Below are 20485 nucleotides of genomic sequence, written 5' to 3'. Positions count from 1 at the left end.
TGCTGTACTGTTCTAAGTTCCATTTTCTGTGATCTATACCTGCCATGCTGGGAATCAATTGTGTGTTGCATTCCCTTTATAGCCAGAACATCCTTCCTCAGATAAGGAGATCAGAACTGAATACAATACTTCAGGTGTTAACTCAGCAAAGATGTATACAAATACAGTAAGACATCACTGCTCCTGTACTTAAGTATCCTTGCTTTGAAGGGCAATATACAAAGTGTAGGAACAAGTTACAGTAGATGCAAGAATCTGTACTGACACTAACAAATGCTGGAGATCACAGTGGGTCAGACAGCATCTGCGGAGAGACAGCAAGTTAAAGTTTCGAGTCTAGATGACTCTTCATCAGAGCTGAAGTGAAGTGTGGAGGAGACAGCGTTTATTCCATAGTTTGGCAGGGTGTGCGGAGGTCATTGGTGTAGGGTGCTAATTGAGAAAAAGTGTTGATCGTTCAGATTTAATGATTGGAACGGGAGAATGACAGAACAATGGAGTGTTTCTTGCCTAACTTGAAAGGACAAGTTAAGTGGGATGGGGAGAGGGGAAGACATGATAACAAGCTAAAAAAAGGGAATAAATGGGAATTGGTTTACAATTCAACTTAATATAAAGTTGTTGAACTTAATATAAAGTCCAGAAAGCTATAAAATGCCTAGTCTGAAGATAGATGTTGACCTTCCAATTTGTGCTGTGAGTCACAGGAGCACTGCAACATGCCAAGAACAGACATGTGGGCATACCAGCAGGATACTGTGTTAAAATGACCCACTATGGGAAGGTTGGGGTCCTGCTTGCACACAGACCAGAGGTATTCCGCAAAGTGGTTATGCAGTCTATGTTTGTTTTCTCCCGGCCACATTGGGTGCAGCGAATACAATACACAAGATTGGAGTCATGATTTGGAGATGCCAGTGTTGGACTGGGGTGTACAAAGTTAAAAATCGCACATCACCAGGTTATAGTCCAACAGGTTTAATTGGAAGCACACTAGCTTTCGGAGCGAAGCTCCTTCATCGGGGTGTACAGGTGAAATGCTGCTTCACCTGGAAAGACTGCTTAGGCCCTTGGATGGTGAGCAGGGGCAGGTGTTATACTTTCAGCTGTTACATGGGAAGATGCTGTGGTCAGGGAGTTGGTTGTGGAATGGACTAGGGTGTCCCTGAACTATCAACATATTTTCTCCATTAGCATCCTACGACCACTATCCTCACCACTCCCACCCTCACACCCTGAAACTATAGCACAAATGCTGACACTCCACACTTCACTTCATCTCTGATGAAGAGTCATCGAGACTCGAAACGTTAGCTTGCTCTCTCTCCATGGAAGCTGTCTGACCTGCTGTGATCACCAGCATTTGTTGTTTTCAGGCCAGTTTACAATTTATCTTCTTCACTGCTTGCTGCACCTTCATGTTTATTTTCAGTGACTGTTGTACAAGCCATTCAGATCATCTGCCTTCTTATTTTTGTTGCCCAAAGTGGATGTACTTAAGTTTATACACATTATACTTAATCTGGCATGCATTTGCCCAGCCACTCAAATTGTCCAAAGCATCTCTGCGTACTCGTCACAATTTAGCTTGTGTCGTCTGCAAAACAGGTGATATTACATTTAATTCCCTCATCTCAATAAAAAAAATGTATTGTGTATTCCCACTTGGAAAATTACCCGTTTATCCCAAATCTTTATTTACTGTTTGCCAACGAGTCTCTATCCATGTCAGCACACTATTTTCAATTCTGTTGCTTTAACTTTACATGCTAATCTCTTATATGGGACCTTATAGACAGTTTTCTGAAAGTTCAAATAAACCACGTCTATTGGCTCTCCCTTATCAACTCTACTAGTTACAGCCTCAAATATTTCCAGTAGATTTGTTGAGCATGATTTCCCCTTTGTTAATGACCCTTTCCAATCCTGTCATTGTTTTCCAACCAGTCTGCTATTAAATCTTTTATAATGGACGGTAGCATTTCCGTACTACTGATGTCAGGACTATAATTTCTTATTTTCTCTGTACCTCTTTTTTAATTAATGAGGTTACATTAGTTACCCTCCAATCAGTAGGAACTGTCCAGAGTTTATTGAATCTTGGAAGATGACCACCAATGCATCCATTATTTCTATGGAATGTAGATTATCGGGCCTTGGGGATATATTGGCCTTTAATCCTATCAATTGACTAAACACCTACTAATAATGGTTTCTTTCATTTCTCCCCTCTCACTAAACACTGTATTACTCAACATTCCTGAGGCTTTATTTGTATCCTCCTTTTTGAAGATAGAAACAACAAGTGCATTGAATTGGTACAGTATCTCTTTATTCCCTATAGTAGCTTCTACTGTTCCTGATGTTCCCCACAAGCTTACTTTTGTATTCTGTATTCCCTCTCTTAATACCTTTGTCTTCCTTTGCTGAAATCTAAACTGCTCCCAATCCTCAGGTCTGCTGCTTTTTGTGACCAATATGTATACCCCTTCCTTATATCTAATATTATCTTCAATTTCCCTCATCATCTAACCTTTTCAGTATAATGCTGTATTTATTTTGTTTCCTTACATATCTTGTTGGCATTTAATTTTATCTGTCCACCGCCACCACCACCACACTCCTCCAGAAATCTCTCCTGTTGTTTATTCTGACTTGAAGATATGCCTCGGTCAAAATTTTGAGCATTTGCGAACACCAAGGCCTCCTTGTTTAGCTCTCACCACAAGCATACCCATACAGACCAGATACTGAACTATAACAGCAATCATCCCAACTCCCACAAATAAAGCTGCATTGCAACACTATTTAAATAGGCAAGGACACACTGCAGCAATCCAGAACTTCAGAGGGCAGAACAAGAATATCTATTCAAGGGACTTAAACGAACAGGTACTCCTAGAACACTATCCTCCAATACTTATGCAACAAACTTAAAGAAGAAAAAACTACACAACCAGACACTATAGTGGCCACACCATACATTAAAGAAATATCAGAAATGACTACCCAACTACTCGGGCCTATAGGAATCTTAGTGACCCACAAACCAGCAAATACCTTTCACCAGCTCCTCACAAACCTTAAAGACCCAGCATCTACAATACAACAGGACTAACGTTATTTCCAAGATACCTTGCAAGGACTGTGAAAAACACTAAATAGGACAAACAGGAGGAAAACTAACCGTATGAGTACACAAACATCAACTCGCCATTGCCAGACATAACAAGTACTCTCTCATTTCCAACCACACAGACACCAAAAGACAGCAATTCAACTGGGACAATATAACCATCCTAGCGCAGGCTAAACAGAGATACACAAGGGAATTCCTTGAAGCTTGACACTTCAACTGGAACTCAATCAATAAACACATTGAACTGGACCCCATTTACAAACCACTTAGATACAGAACCGGAAGTACCAAAAAAAACAAGGAAACATAAATACCAGGTGGGGCAGACCATCAACACTATATTGAAGACATACTGATGATGTCACCTAACGAGGTGACAAAATGTCTGCAGAAAACCACACCAGCTCAGCAAACGAATCTACAACCTCATCCACAACTCGAGCTACAAATCTTTTCAAAATATCTAATTAGCTCAACTGTAACCCTATCGAGCTGCTTAACAAAATAAAATATTAACTCCGAATAATTAACTGTTTAAATATTGTAAATCCCATAAACACACCATTGACAAAGACAAATTCAGTAAACTAGATCGTCTCCCATGCAATTCTAGCAGCAGGAAGTGATCCCCAGTTTTTAGGTGTAACACAGAGAGGTATAAGAGCTTCCACATCCAGCTTCAAGTCCTGTATTCCTGATGAAGGGCTTTTGTCCGAAACGTCAATTTTACTGCAGCTCGGATGCTGCCTGAACTGCTGTGCTTTTCCAGCACCACTAATCCAGAATCTGGTTTCCAGCATCTGCAGTCATTGTTTTTATCCAGCTTCAAGACCCCAGCAACTGCAACTGAAGGATAAAATTTACAAAAAACTGGTTCTGTGGGAGCTTGAATCCAACCATTGAAGCTGCTTCAATTGTTCTAATTTTGCAAAAAAAAACCCAAGCCCTCACAAGCTGTTTATTTTATTGGCTTTGTAGCAGAGTGCTCAGCGCCTCTGTCATAACCTTTCTTTATATAAGAAAAAAGACAAAAGTAACCATAGTACCTTTGGGGTGGCACGGTGGCACAGTGGTTAGCACTGCTGCCTCACAGCGCCAGAGACCTGGGTTCAATTCCCGCCTCAGGCGACTGACTGTGTGGAGTTTGCACGTTCTCCCCGTGTCTGCGTGGGTTTCCTCCGGGTGCTCCGGTTTCCTCCCACAGTCCAAAGATGTGCGGGTCAGGTGAATTGGCCATGCTAAATTGCCCGTAGTGTTAGGTAAGGGGTAAATGTAGGGGTATGGGTGGGTTGCGCTTCGGCGGGTCGGTATGGACTTGTTGGGCCGAAGGGCCTGTTTCCACACTGTAAGTCATCTAAAAAAAAAACTCTTGAAAACATTTTGTAGCTGTACATTACTTTAAGATGCAGTGAAAAATGCTACAGATTTTCATTCTTCTCTTTCCTTATTATGCTCTCTGTTGAATTAGGCTGAACAATGTGCAGGTTGTTTTGCTATAACACACATTTCGTTAACGCAAGTTCACTGTAATGCGATTGATCTACAGGGAACACTGTTTCTAAAGTTGGAGCTTTTAAAATGTATTGGCAATTACATCGGCAACACTTCAAGCACTGTTTATAAAGCACGATTTTTCAATAATGCTGGATTGCATAAGAATGCAACCATTGCATTACAGAAGAATTAGCTTGAGAATTTAGAAGAAAAAGAGGTGACCTTTTTGAAACGTACAAGATTCTTGGAGGATTTGACAAGGTAGATATAGAAAGGTTGGTTTCCCCTCTGGGAGAGTCAAAGACCAGTGGACATAATCCATAATCTGAGTAAGATATGGTCCATTTAAGACAGAGGAGGAGAATTTTTTTCTCTCAAAAGGTAGTGAATCTGGAATTATTTAATGAAGAGGGCTGTAGAGGCCGGTTTGTTAAGTATATTCCGGGCTGAAATAGACAGATTTTTTAACTAGTAAGGAGATCAAGGGTTATGGAAAAGACAGAAGCAGACTCACTGGGCTGAATGGCCTCCTTCTGCTCCTACATCCTAGGGTCCATAAGTGCTAGGTCTCAAATGCTTTATCATTTATCTATCACTCCACCCTATCTATCACTCAGTCTCACCCACTTCCATCCTCCCGTTTCCTCTGGAGCCTTAATTCACATCTATTGGCAGGCAAAGACTTGTCAGGAGCCTAAGGTCCACCACATGCGAACTCCATCATGTCCAAAACTTTGTTCTGTGTGAAACTAGAAGCCACTGTTTGTACACTACTCCATCTATGGAGTCCCATTGATTATTTATCCAGCAATGCGAGTCTCATTTTGAAATTCCAAGGTAGTCTTGCTGACTTTGCCTCTGGAAACTACTCCTTCTTGGGTCTTTAACCTCTGCCTCTAGCTTTTATGATTGATTGCCTTCAGCTATCACAGTCCTACTCTTTGGATCTCTGCAAACCTGAGTTTTGCTGCATGTCTCCTCAAAAGATTCCCATCTTTCTCACCATGTTTCCAATCATATCTTAAATTGCTACTTTACGTCACCTTTTCCTGTAACATGCCCTAGGACATTTTTATGTTATTTAAATGCAAATTTGTTTCTAAATTTTGGATGTTTGTAAAATACTAAATGAATTACATTGAGCTTTAGTGTTTCATGAGATTTCAGCTACGACATGAAGCTGGTATTTTTTAAAATGCTGACAGACTTGTTTTCTGGTGACTGCACATTTCCTGCATTTATTTATGTTTCTCTTTTTCTTTCAGTCTACTTTTTATGGACGCTTCCGACATTTCCTGGATATCATTGATCCGCGGACTCTGTTTGTCTCTGAGGTACTCTGTAAAGTATATGTTTTATAAACCTTCTTCAGTTGGGTAAACAATCAATCGAACCTTTTCTTTTTATAGGCCATGTTTGCACTTCCAAACAGACACCTTTCTATTGTTAATCCATATTCCACATTTAAACTACCAAATCATAAATTCCTTTCAGCACTTTAAATATGTTCTACAGGCATGTAAACTGTAGATTATTGTGTATTCTATGAAACTGTGGGGAAGTGATGGCCTTGTGATATTGCCACTGGACTAGTGTCCATACGTAGGTAATAGTTTGGGTACAAATCCACACCAGATGGTGGAATGTAATTCAGTAAAAAATCTAGAATTTAAAGTCAAATGATGACCATGAAGCCATTGTCAATTGTTGTAAAACCCATCTTGGGAAGGAAACTGCCATCCTTACCATATGACTTCAGACTGTCAATGTGATTGGCTCTTAACTAACTTCTCAAAAGCTACTCAGTTGAATCAACTGGTACAATATCTAAAGAAAGGAATGAAATAAGATGGACACCTGGCATAGCGTAAGGCACCAAAAACAACAATGGCAAGCACAGTCCTGTTGACACTGCAAAGCCATCCTCACTAACATCTGGGATCTAGTACCAAAGTTAGGAGAGCTGTCTCTCAGACTGGTTAAGTAGTAACTTGACATAATCAAACCCTTGGAACCATACCTTACAGATAATGTCCTAAACTCCGCCATCACCACTCCTGGATATGACTTGTCTCACTAGGACAGAACCAGAAGTGGTGGTGTCACAGTGGTATTCAGACCTAGGCAGTTGCTCCAGGAATTGTCAACATTAACTCCAGTTCCAAGAAGCCTCGTGACACCAGGTCAAATGCAGACAAAGAAAGGTCTTCCTTACACCGGACCATGCACCATCTGACCCCCACAGTTGATTTTGAACACCATTTGGAGGAAGCTCTGAGGGTGGGAAGGCTGTAAATGTAGTTTGGGAGGAGACCTCAAAGTTCATCGCCAAGAATGGCTCCTAGCACCATTTCTGACCAGGCAAGTTTTATTTTTTTTTTATTAACCCCCGCACTACCGCCTAATTGCGGTAGTGCTTATTTTTCCCCAGCACCCATGGTGTGTGTGTGCAGGTGTGAGACGCAGTGAGAGACACAAAGTGCGCAAATTTTTATTTAATTTCCACCACCAGGAAGAAAGGAAACACCTGAGTGGCCTGTGACAAGCAGTGCCCTTCACATCAAAGGGCAATGCTATGTGATCAAAACAGTGAAGGGGAGGGCAGTGACTAAATCAAAATAGAGTTGGACGGGGAACCAGGTAAGTTTTATACTAAAGGACATAGCTACTGGATTGGGTCAGGTGATGAGGCAATGGGAGGGACATCCATACTTGACCTTGTCTTCACCAATCTGAGTGCCGCAATGCATCTGTCCATGACTATATTGGCAAACATTACCATTGCACTGTCCTTGGAGAGACAAACTCTTGTCTTCACTCTGAAGATGCTCTCTGAGGAACATTACAGGCCTAACCAACCTCAACTGTTCCAGCAGTGACTGTTCCCTACATCAGATGTGGGGATGTTCATGATTATTACACAATCTTCAGCACCATTTGTGACCCCTTATATGTAACAAGACCTTGTTATGGACCAGACTAAAGCCCCTCCAAATATATCAAGGAGATAGCCTCAACCCTCACTTTTCCTTACTTAAAGACAAGAGTAAGGTACTGTGTTCCAGATGTTTTTCATCACTTGTTATACTATTCGACCTTAAACAAAACAGACTTTATTCTTAATCTACAGTTAAAATACAGACAAAAGAATAAAGAATTGGTCCAACTTGAACTCCATTGGAAAACATAACAAAATAATATGTTACTTAACTACTAAACAGCAACTGTTCCACTGTAGTAAAATCCCATAAACTCCCAGCTCGGCGAGCAGAACCACAAGAGCAACTGTTCCACTGTAGTAAAATCCCAAAAACTTCCAGCTCGGCGAGCAGAACCACAACAGCAACTGTTCCACTGTAGTAAAATCCCAAAAACTTCCAGCTCGGCGAGCAGAACCACAACAGCAACTGTTCCACTGTAGTAAAATCCCATAAACACACCTTTGGCAAAGGCAAATGCAGTAAAGTAGATTGTCACACGTGCAATTCTGGCAGCAGAGAGAACCCAGCCTTATAGCTGTTAAAAAGAGAGAGTTGTAGCAGGTTTCACAATCAGCTTCCAAATTCCCCAATACCTACTGAAAGCAAAAGTAACGCCCTTGTTCTGTGGGAGCCTGACTCCACCCATTCATGCTGCTTCTGTTGTTCCAACATTTGAAAAGAAACCCGAGGCCTCACAAGCAGTTGACTTTATTGGCTTGGAACTGAGTGCCTCAACTTCTCTTAATAAAAGAGAATGATTATGTCCAAGTAGAGATAATCTAAACATTGAAATTGAAACCCTTACCATCACTGAATCTCCCAGTACCAACATCCTGGGGAGGTAACTATTGACCATATGCTGAACTGGACTAGCAATGTAATTATTGTGGCTACAAGATCAAGTGAGTCTCCGAATCCTTTCAGGATAATTCATTTCCAGACTCCCCACAGCCTGTTTACCAACTACAATACACATGTCAGGAGTATGATGCAATACTTCCCACTTGCCTGGATGAGTGCAGCTCCAAAACACTCAGGAAACTTGACATCATCCAGGACAATGCAGCCTGCTTGATTGGCACCAAATCCACAAATATACATTCCCTCCACCACTGGCAATCAGTAACAGCAGTGTGTATGATCGACAAGATGCACTGCAGAAATTCACCAAGACTCCTTTGACAGCATTGTCCAAACTCACAAGCGCCACAAACTAGATGGACTAGAGCAGCAGACACATTGGAACATCACCGCCTACAAGTTCTTTTCTAAGCTCCTCACCATCCTGACTTGGAAATGTATTGTCATTCCTTCAGTGTACTGGGTCAAAATCCTGGAATTCTCTCCCAAACAGTATTGTGGTCTGTCCCCATAGTTAGGTAGACAGGCAGGAGGTTTTGTGGAAACAAAAGAGACACATGGTTGGTGTGTTGCCTCCCAGGCGCCAGGGTTCATGATGTCTCTGACTGTGTTTTTGGGATCTTTGAAGGAGAGGGTCCACATAAGCACCAGCGACATAGGTAGGAAGACAGATGGTGAATTTAAGGCAGAAATTCAGGGAGCTTGGGTGGAAGCTTAGTGCTAGAACAAATTGAGTTGTTATCTCTGGTTTGTTGCCCATGTCATGTGCTAGTGAGGCGAGAAATAGGGAGAGAGGAGTTGAACATATGGCTGCAGGGATGGTGCAGGAGGGAGGGTTTTGGATTCCTGGATAATTGGGGCTTTTTCTGGGGTAGGTGGGGCCTCTGCAAACAGGATGGTCTTCACCTGAACCAATATCCTGGGGGGGGAAATTTGGTACTGCTCTTCTGGTGGGTTTAAACTGCTCTTCAGGGGGATGGGAGTCCAAACTGTAGTTCAAATACAGAAGAGGTTGAGAGAGGGAGGTCCGAAATAAAGTTTCAGGAACGCAAGAGGGCACTGGCAAAGAAAAGGTTGGTTAGAAGTGTGGATCAGTTCCAGGGATTTCAATTTTGTGGCCATTTCAGGGACATGGGTAGAGGAGGGACAGGAATGGTTTTTGCAGATTCTGAGATTTAGATGTTTCAATAAGAACAGAGAAGATGGTAAAAGAGGTAGAGGTGTGGCATTGTTAGTCAAGAACAGTATTACAGCTGCAGAAAGGACGTTTGAGGATTTGTCAACGGAGGTAGTATGGGCTGAGATTAGAAACAGGAAAGGAGAGGTCACCCTGTTGGGAGTTTTCTATAGACCTCTGAATAGTTCCAGAGATGCAGAAGAAAATAAAGCAAAGATGATTCTCAGTAGGAGTGAGAGTGACAAGGTAGTTGTTATGGGGGACTTCCCAAATATTGACTGGGAATGCTATAATTCAAGTTTTTATAGAGTCATAGAGATGGTACAGCATGGAAGCAGACCCTTTGGTCCAACACGTCCATCCCAACCCAATCTAGTCCCATCTGCCAGCACCCAGCCCATATCCCTCCAAACCCTTCTTATTCATATACCTATCCAAATGCCTCTTAAATGTTGCAATTGTACCAGCCTCCACCATTTCCTCTGGCAGCTCAATCCATACGTATCACCCCGTGTGAAAAAGTTGCCCTTTAGGGTCTCTTTTATACCTTTTCCCCTCTCACTCTAAACTTATGCCCTCTAGTTCTGGGCTCCGACCCCAGGGAAAAGACTTTGCCTATTTACCCTATCCATGCCCCTCATAATTTTGTAAACCTCTATAAGATTAGATTACTTACAGTGTGGAAACGGGCCCTTCGGCCCAACAAGTCCACACTGACCCGCCGAAGCGCAACCCACCCAGAACCACTCCCCTACACCTAACACTACGGGCAATTTAGCATGGCTACTTCACCTAACCTGCACATTTTTGGATTGTGGGAGGAAACCGGAGCACCCGGAGGAAACCCACGCAGACACGGGGAGAATGTGCAAACTCCACACGGTCAGTCGCCTGAGGTGGGAATTGAACCTGGGTCTCTGGTGCTGTGAGGCAGCAGTGCTAACCACTGTGCCACCGTGCCGCCCACTAAGGTCACCCCTCAGCCTCTGATGCTCCAGGGTAAACAGTCCCAGCCTGTTCAGCCTCTGTCTGTAGCTCAAATCCTCCAACCCTGGCAACATCCTTGTAAATATTTTCTGAACCCTTTCAAGTTTCACAACATCTTTCCAATAGGAAGGAGACTAGAATTGCACGCAATATTCCAACAGTGGCCTAGCCAATGTCCTATACAGTCGCAACATGACCTCCCAACTACTGTACTCAATACTCTGACCAATAAAGGAAAGCATACCTAACACCTTCTTCACTACCTATCTGCCTGCGACTCCACTTTCCAGGAGTTATGAACCTGCATTCCAAGGTCTCTTTGTTCAGCAACACTCCCTAGGACCTTACCATTAAGTGTATAAGTCCTGCTAAGATTTGCTTTCCCAAAATGCAGCACCTCGCATTTATCTGAATTAAACTCCATCTGCCACTTCTCAGCCCATTGGCCCATCTGGTCCAGATCCTGTTGTAATCTGAGGTGACCCTCTTTCCTGTCCACTACACCTCCAATTTTGGTGTCATCTGCAAACTTACTAACTATACCTCTTATGCTCGCATCCAAATCATTTATGTAAATGACAAAAATTAGAGGACCCAGCACCGATCCTTGTGGCACTCCACTGGTCACAGGCCTCCAGTCTGAAAAACAACCCTCAACCACCACCCTGCATCTTCTACCTTTGAGCCAGTTCTGTATCCAAATGGCTAGTTCTCCCTGTATTCCATGAGATCTAACCTTGCTAATCAGTCTCCCATGGGGAACCTTGTCGAACACCTTACTGAAGTCCATATAGATCACATCTACTGCTCTGCCCTCATCAATCCTCTTTTTTACTTCTTGACAAAACTCAATCAAGTTTGTGAGACATGATTTCCCATGCACAAAGCCATTTTTAGATGGGTCAGTTTTTGTCTATTGTATGCAGGCGGGTTCCCTGACACAGTATGTATACAGGTCAACAAGGGGTGAGGCCACATTAGATTTGGTACTGGGTAATGAACCCAGCCAGGTGTTAGATTTGGAGGTAGGTGAGCACTTTGGTGATAGTGACCACAATTCAGTTATGTTTACTTTAGTGATGGAAAGGGATAGGTATACACCGGAGGGCAAGAGATACAGCTGGGGGAAAGGCAATTACGATGTGATTAGACAACTTTTAGGATGCACTGCATGGGGAAGGAACCTGCAGGCATGGGCACAACAAAAATGTGGAGTTTAATCAAGGAACAGCTACTGTTTGTCGTTTGTTAATATGTACCTGTCAGACAGGGAGGAAGTTGTCGAGTGTAGGAGCAGTAGTTTACGAAAAAAGTTTAATCTCTTGTCAAGAGGAAGAAGAAGGTTTATGTTAGGATGAGATGTGAAGGCTCATTTAGGGTGATTGAGAGAATCAAGTCAGCTAGGAAAGACCTCGAGAGAGCTAAGATGAGCGAGAAGGGGACATGAGAAGTTGTTGGCGGATAGGATCGGGGAGAATCCTAAAGCCTTCTACAGCTATATAAGGGATAAAAGAATGACAAGAGTAAGATTAGGGCCAATCAAGGACAGTAGTGGTGTCAGTGGAGATAGGGGAAGCGCTAAATGAATATTTTTCATGAGTATTCACACTGGAAAAAGACAGTGTTGTCAAGAAGAATACTGAGAAACAGGCTACTCGACTAGATGGGATTGAGGTTCACAAGGAGGAGGTGTTAGAAATTCTGGAAAGTGTGAAAATAGATAAGTCTCTGGGGCTGGATGGGATTTAGCCTTGGATTCTCTGGGAAATCAGGGAGGAGATTGCCAAGCCTTTGGCTTTGATCTTTATGTCGTCCTTGTCTACAGGAATAGTACCAAAAGACTGGAGGATAGCAAATGTTGTTCCCTTATTCAAGAAGGGAGTAGAGACAACCCTGGTAGACCAGTGAGCCTGACTTCAGTTGTGGGTCAAGTGTTGGAAAGGTTATAAGAGATAGGAGTTATAATCATTTAGAAAGGAATAAGTCGATTAGGGATAGTAAACATGGTTTCATGAAGGGTAGGTCGTGCCTCACAAACCTTATTGAGTTCTTTGAAAAGGTTACCATACAGGTGGATGAGGGTAAAGTGGTTGATGTGGTGCATATGGATTTCAGTAAGACATTTGAATAGGTTTCCATGGTAGGCTACTGCACAAAATACGGAGGCATGGGATTGAGGGTGATTTCGCGGTTTGGATCAGAAATTGGCTAGCTGAAAGAAGACTGCGGGTGGTGGTTGATAGGAAATGTTCATCCTGGTGTTCAGTTCCTAGTGGTGTACTGCAAGGATCTGTTTTGTGTCCACTGTTGTTTGTCATTTTTATAAACCTGGATGAGGGTGTAGAAGGATGGGTTAGTAAATTTGCGAATGACACTAAGGTCAGTACAGTTGTGGGTAGTGCCGAACGATGTTGTAGGTTATAGAGGGACATAACTAAGCTGCAGAGCTGGGCTGAGAGGTGACAAATGGTGTTTAATGTGGAAAACTGTGAGGTGATTCACTTGGAAGAAGTAACAGGAATGCAGAGTACTGGGCTAATGGTAAAGTTCTTGGTAGTGTAGATGAGCAGAGAGATCTCGGTGTCCGTGTACCTCGATCCCTCAAAGTTGCCATCAAGCTGATAGGGCTGTTAGGAAGGCATACATTGTGTTAGCTTCTATTAGTAGAGGGATCGAGTTTCGGAACATTGAGGTCATGCTACAGCTGTACAAAACTCTTGGTGCGGCCATACTTGGAGTATTGCTTATAGTTCTAGTCAATGCATTTTCAGAAGGATCTGGAAGTTTTAGAAAGGATTCAAAGGAGATTTACTAGGATGTTGCCTGATGTGGAGGGAAGCTCTTATGAGGAAAGGTTGAGGGACTTAAGGCTGTTTTCGTTAGAGGGAAGAAGGTTGCGAGGTAACTTAATTGAGACATATGAGATAATCAGAGTGTTAGATAGGGTGAACAGTGAGAACCTTTTTCCGAGGATGGTGATGGATAGCATGAGGGGCATAGCTTTAAATTGAGGGGTGATAGATATAGGACAGATGTCAGAGGTAGGTTCTTTACTCAGAGAGTAGGAGGGACGTGGAACGCATTGCCTGTACCAGTTGTTGACTCACCAGTTTTACAGGCATTTAAATGGTTATTGGATAGGTATATGGACGAGAATGGAATAATGTAGGTTAGATGGGCTTCAGATTGGGTCCACACATCAGCGCAACTTTGAGGGCTAAAGGGCCTGTAGTGCGCTGTAATGTTATATATTCTGTGGTCCCCTATAGCAAATGAACTGCAACAGTGAAGAAGGCAGCTCACCACCATCTTTTCAAGGGCATCCAGGACCGGCCAGTAATACCCATGTTCCTGGATTGAACAAAGACTATTTAAAGGAAATATATCCTGAATTTGACAATTGTACTAATTCTTCTAAATGCAAGATGGCAGTGGAGTAGGGCTCCTGAGCTTTGCTTCTATTTCTTTTTCTTTTCAAAAGCTTTTCCTTTTTTATCTCTTTTCTTATTTGATTTTCGATCTTCAATTTTCCTTACTTATCTCGAGCTCCGATGGCATCAGCAGTGGACCTCAAGCAAGCCCCAGCATAGATCTCGAATGAGCTTGACATGCAAATTCGTGAAGCGTTCCATATTTAAAAGGGGCTAATATACTGGCAGGGAAATTTGCTAGAGCTGCTTGGAAGGATTGAAGATAGTATGGTAGGGAATTTTAACTTTCCAAACATAGACTGGGACTGCCAATGTGTTAAAGATGGAGAGGAATTTGTTAAGTGCATACAAGACAATTTTCTGATTCAGTATGTGGATGTACCTACCAGAGAAGGTGCAAAACTTGACCTACTCTTGGGAAATAAGGCACAGCAGGTGACTGAGGTGTCAGTGGAGGAACACTTTGGGACCAGCGACCATAATTCCATTAGATTTAAAATAGTGATGGAAAAGGATAGACCAGATCTAAAAGTTGAAGTTATAAATTGGAGAAAGACCAATTTTGACGGTATTAGGCAAGAACTTTCGAAAGCTGATTGGGGGCAGATGTTTGCAGGTAAAGGGATGGCTAGAAAATGGGAAGCCTTCAGAAATGAGATAACGAGAGTCCAGAGAAAGTATATTCCTGTCAGGGTGAAAGGAAAGGCTGGTAGGTACAGGGAATGCTGGATGACTAAAGAAATTGAGGGTTTGGTTAAGAAAAAGAAGGACGCATACGTCAGGTATAGACAGGATAGATCGAGTGAATCCTTAGAATAGTATAAAGGAAGTAGGAGTATACTTAAGAGGGAAATCCGGAAGACATAAAGGGGACATGAGATAACTTTGGCAAATAGAATAAAGGAGAACCCAAAAGGATTTATAAATACATTAAGGACAAAAGGATAACTAGGGAGAGAGTAGGGTCCCTCAAAGATCAGCAAGGCAGCCTTTGTGTGGAGCCACAGAAAATGGGTGAGATACTAAATGAGTATTTTGCATCAGTATTTACTGTGGAAAAAGATATGGAAGATATAGACTATAGGGAAATAGATGGTGACATCTTGCAAAATGTCCAGATTACAAAGGAGGAAATGCTGGGTATCTTAAAATGGTAAAGGTGGATAAATCCCCAGGACCTGATCAGGTGTACCCTAGAACTCTGTGGGAAGCTAGAGAAGTAATTGCTGGGCCTCTTGCTGAGGTATTTGTATCATCGATAGTCACAGGTGAGATGCCAAAAGACTGGAGGTTGGCAAACGTGGTGCCATTGTTTAAGTAGGGTAGTAAGGACAAGCCAGGGAACTATAGACCAGTGAGCCTGACGTCGGTGGTGGGCAAGTTGTTGGAGGGAATTCTGAGGGACAGGATGTACATGTATTTGGAAAGGCAAGGACTGATTCAAGATAGTCAACATGGCTTTGTGCGTGGGAAATCATGTCTCACAAACTCGATTCAGCTTTTTGAAGAAGTAACAAAGAGGATTGATGAGGGCAGAGCGGTAGATGTGATCTATATGGACTTCAGTAAGGTGTTCGACAAGGTTCCCCATGGGAGACTGATTAGCAAGGTTAGATCTCATGGAATACAGGGAGAACTAGCCATTTGGATACAGAACAGGTTCAAAGGTAGAAGACAGAGGTTGGTGGTGGAGGTTGTTTTTCAGATGGAGGCCTGTGATCAGTGGAGTGCCACAAGGATCGGTGCTGGGTCCTTTACTTTTTGTCATTTACATAAATGATTTGGATGCGAGCATAAGAGATACAGTTAGTTGCAGATGACACCAAAATTGGAGGTGTAGTGGACAGCAAAGAGGGTTACCTCAAACTACAACAGGATCTTGATCAGATGGGCCAATGGGCTGAGAAGTGGCAGATGGAGTTTAATTCAGATAAATGCGAGGTGCTGCATTTTAGGAAAGCAAATCTTAGCAGGACTTATACACTTAATGGTAAGGTCCTAGGGAGTGTTGCTGAACAAAGAGACCTTGGCGTGCAGGTTCATAGCTCCTTGAAAGTGGAGTCTCAGGTAGATAGGATAGGGAAGAAGGCGTTTGGTATGCTTTCTTTTATTGGTCAGAGTATTGAGTCCAGGAGTTGGGAGGTCATGTTGTGGCTGTACAGGACATTGGTTAGGCCATTGTTGGAATATTGCATGCAGTTTTGGTCTCCTTCCTGTTGGAAAGATATTGTGAAACTTGAAAGAGTTCAGAAAATATTTACAAGAATGTTGCCGTGATTGGAGAATTTGAGCTGTAGGGAGAGGCTCCACTGGCTGGGGCTGTTTCCCTGGAGCATTGGAGGCTGAGGGGTGACCTTATAGAGGTTTACAAAATTATGAGGGGCATGGATAGGGTAAATAGGCAAAGCCTTTTCCCTGAGGTCGGAAGTCCAGAACTGGAGGGCATATGTTTAGAGTGAGAGGGGAAAGATATAAAAGAGACCTAAGGGGCAACATTTTCACACAGAGGGTGGTACAGGTATGGAATGAGCTGCCAGAGGAAGTGGTAGAGGCTGGTACAATGACAACATTTAAGAGGCATTTGGATGGGTACATGAATAGGAAGGGTTTGGAGTGATATGGGCTGGGTGCTGGCAGGTGGGACTAGATTGGGTTGGGATATCTGGTCAGCATGGACGGGTTGGACCGAAGGGTCTGTTTCCATGCTGTACATCTCTATGACTCTATGAGGCCAGAGTAGAGGAGTGTAGGCCCAGCACAGACCTCAGGCATTTGTAAAACTTGAGGAATGGCGGCTGTGGCAGTGACGGAGTGTGGCAGTGGATGGGGCCTAGCGCAAGCCTGGATGGCAGCAAACGCTGGTGGCAGCGCCAATCAGGGCCGAAGCATTGCGAGCGGCGGCTAAGCCTAGCATGCCTGGACCAGTCTTAGCCCAGCATGATTGAAAGCATACCCAGCGCTGGGGGAGAGCGAGCCCTCTTGGGGAAGCCCAGCTTGGAGCATCTGCAGGCTAGTGGCTCAAGAAAGGACTGTAATGTTTGACATTTTACCTTTATTTCTGTATTTTTCTGCTTTAATGCTAAGGAGACTGTGGTGCTGAAGTTTTTAACTTATTTCTTTTATTTCCCTATTTCTGTAACTAAGATTTTATGCATATGATGGCACTGAATCTGGCGACATTGTACACTTTTTACTGTACTCTCATACCCCAAACTTGAGTATACATCACACTAAAGTCTAAATCTAAATATAAATCTAACTTTCAGCATGGCCACCCATCCACAGATTATCTTTACATTAGACAGGCATACTGTCCTCCATCGAACCTGCTTGGAAGGAAACAATCAGCAGCATTTTTATATTGGCACTGTGCATGGAGGCTGATCTTTGTGCTGCTAGAGCTGACTGTCCATTTCCAGCAAAAGAATTGCTGCCCTACATTTTCCTGCAAGCTTTGTCACAGGACCAAAGAATTGCCAAGAGAGTTTTTTTTGTCAAGATGAGGGACCAGTCTGTCTGACTTCTGAATTAAATGATCACTCTGTTAGAAATATAAAATAGAATAGGATCCCTACAATGTGGAAACAAGACATTCGGGCCAACAAGTCCACATCAATCCTCCAAAGAGTAACCCACCCATTCCCCATTCCCCTATCATTCTACTTTTCCCCTGACTAATGCACCTAGCCGACACATCCCTGAACACTATAGGCAATTTAGCATGGCCAGTTCACCTCACCTGCTCATCTTTGGACTGTGAGAGGAAACTAGAGCACCTGGAGGAAACCCACGCAGACTCGGGGAGAATGTGCAAACTCCACACAGACAGTCGCCCGAGACTGGAATTGAACCCAGGTCCCTAGTGCTGTGAGGCAGTATTGCTAACCACTGAGCCACAAGAGGAGGCCATTTGTCCCTTCGAGCCTGCTCCACCATTCATCATGATCATGGCTGATCGTTCAACTCAACAGCCAAATCTTGCTTTCTCCCATACCCTTTGATCCCATTCGCCCCAAGTTCTATGTCTAGCTGTCTCTTGAATACATTCAATGTTTTGGTATCACCTACTTCCTGTAGTAATGAATCCCACAGTCTTACCGTTGTTTGGATGAAGAAATGTCTCCTCATCTCTGTCCTAAATGGTCTATCCTAAATTCTCAGACTGTGACCCCTGGTTCTAGATATTGAGAACATCCTGCTGAAATTTTCTAAGTCTCTATAAGATCCACCCCTCATTTGTCTGAAGTCCAGTGAAGGGTGTAGATCAGAGTGGTGCTGGAAAAGCACAGCAGGTCAGGCAACATCCGAGGAGCAGAAAAATCGGCGTTTCGGGCAAAAGCCCTTCATCAGGAACATGAAACGTCGATTTTCCTGCTCCTTGAATGCTGCCTAACTTGCTGAGCTTTTCCAGCACCACTCTGATCTAAACTCTGGTTTCCTGCATCTGCAGTCCTCACTTTTGCCTGAAGTCCAGTGAAACCAATCCCAACCTAGTCAATCTCTCCTCATATGTCAGTCCCATCATCCCTGGAATCAGTCTGGTGAACCTTCACTGCACTCCCTCGAGAGCAAGATCATTGTTCTTCAGAAGAGGAGAGCAAAACTGCACACAATTTTCTAGGTGTGGCCTCACCAAGGCACTGTATAACTGCAACAACACATCCTTGCTCCTGTACTTGAAACCTCTTGCGATGAAGCCCAACGTACCATTTGCCTACTTTACTGGGTAAGTCATGTTTAACAAAGTTCTTGGAAAAATGCACAATGCTGTTGATGCTTAAAAGGTGGTACACAGTGTTGTTGTGATGTGGAATGCGCAGGAACATTGAGGGAAACAAAATCAAGATTGTATTTTTAAAGGATAAAAATTTTGAAAAGGAATGGGAAAAGTGGAGGGGAATGAAGCCATAAGACCATAATACATAGGAATGGCCCATCGAATCCACTCCGCCATTTAATCATGGCTGATGGGCATTTCAACTCCACTTAGCCACACTCTCCCCATAGCCCTTAACTCCTTGCGAAGCCAAATAACTGGCTCTTTTAGGAAGAGACGATAGTGTGAATAACTTCCTCTTTTGCTGCAAAACTCCAATATTCTAAACCACATGTTGGAATTTTAACTTACTTTCATGATTTTTCTTGCTTGTGAAAAACATAAGCTGCTCTCTTAAACCAGAAATCTGTGGCCTTGTAAATTCTGTTTCCTTGATTTTCCAGTTTAGCTGTACATATTTTGGAAATATTGGGGATGTTAGAGGAAAATTGATTGAGGGCAGTTGGAGGTAGGAGATCTGCGATATAATCTGTCGAATTCCATGCCACACGGGCAATACACAATACACAGGGATGGCAGGAATTAGAGGGCCAAGTGCACAAGCACAAAGCAAAACAGGGGATGAAGGCGATGGCTGGAAAACTCATTGGAAAAGGTGTCTTCACGAACATCTCCATCCTGACTGATAGGGGAGCCCAGCATATCTGCGAAAGATAGGGCTGAATCATTAATAATCTTCATCTCGGCCTTCTCTTAAGCATCAGCATCATAGGTGCCAATCTTCAGTCAATTCAATTCACTCCATGAGATATCAAGAAATGGCTGAAGGCACTGAGTATGGAAAACACTGTGAATTTTGACAATGGCAATAGTGGAGTCATACCACATAAAGACAGGCCCATTAGCCCACCGTGTCAATGTTAATAAACAAACACCAAACTCTACTAATCCCACTTAACCTGCACTTTTTCCATATCCGACTATGCCCTGGAATTTTATGTGCTCATCCAAATACTTCTTAAATGCTGCGGGAGTACCTGCTTCCACCATCCTCTCAGGCAGCACATTTTCCATTTCCACCACTCTCTGGGTGAAAACATTTTCCTAAAATTGGCTCTAAACCGCTACCTCCTCACCTTTAAACATATGCCTGCTGGTCTTAGACACACACTATTAACATCTCATGATGTGCTTTCCTTTATTGTTCAGAGTATTGAGTACAGGAGTTGGGAGGTCATGTTGCGGCTATACAGGGCATTGGTTCGGCCACTTTTGGAATATTGCATGCAGTTCTGGTCTCCTTCCTATTGTAAGGATGTTGTGAAACTTGAAAGAATTCAGAAAAGGTTTACAAGGATGTTGCCAGGGTTGGAGGATTTGAACTAGAGGGAGTGGTTGAACCAGCTGGGGCTGTTTTCCCAGGAGCGTTGGAGGCAGAGGGGTGACTTTTAGAGGTTTATAAAATCATGAGGGGCATGGATAGGATAAATACACAAAGTCTTTTTCCTGGGGTGGGGGAATCCAGAACTAGAGGGCATAGATTTAGGGTGAGGGGGAAAAGATATAAAAGAGACCTAAGGAGTAACTTTTTCATGCAGAGGATGGTATGTGTATGGAATGAGCTGCCAGAGGAAGTGG

General features: G+C 43.1%; 1 protein-coding gene across 1 annotated transcript in view; it reads left to right on the top strand.

Moving 5' to 3' along the window:
* LOC132817603 (sideroflexin-5-like) overlaps positions 1 to 20485 on the top strand; it is a 329512-nt gene that overhangs the window by 17114 nt on the left and 291913 nt on the right. Inside the window, exon 2 of the mRNA XM_060828111.1 lies at positions 5899 to 5967. Within this exon, the coding sequence (XP_060684094.1) occupies positions 5899 to 5967 (69 nt within the window). The remainder of the gene's footprint in view (positions 1 to 5898; positions 5968 to 20485) is intronic.

This window comes from Hemiscyllium ocellatum, chromosome 1 (genome assembly GCF_020745735.1).
Source record: "Hemiscyllium ocellatum isolate sHemOce1 chromosome 1, sHemOce1.pat.X.cur, whole genome shotgun sequence".
Classification (NCBI taxonomy): Eukaryota; Metazoa; Chordata; class Chondrichthyes; order Orectolobiformes; family Hemiscylliidae; genus Hemiscyllium; species Hemiscyllium ocellatum.
Note: the sequence above shows the minus strand (reverse complement) of the source record. Positions and strands in the feature narration are given on the sequence as shown.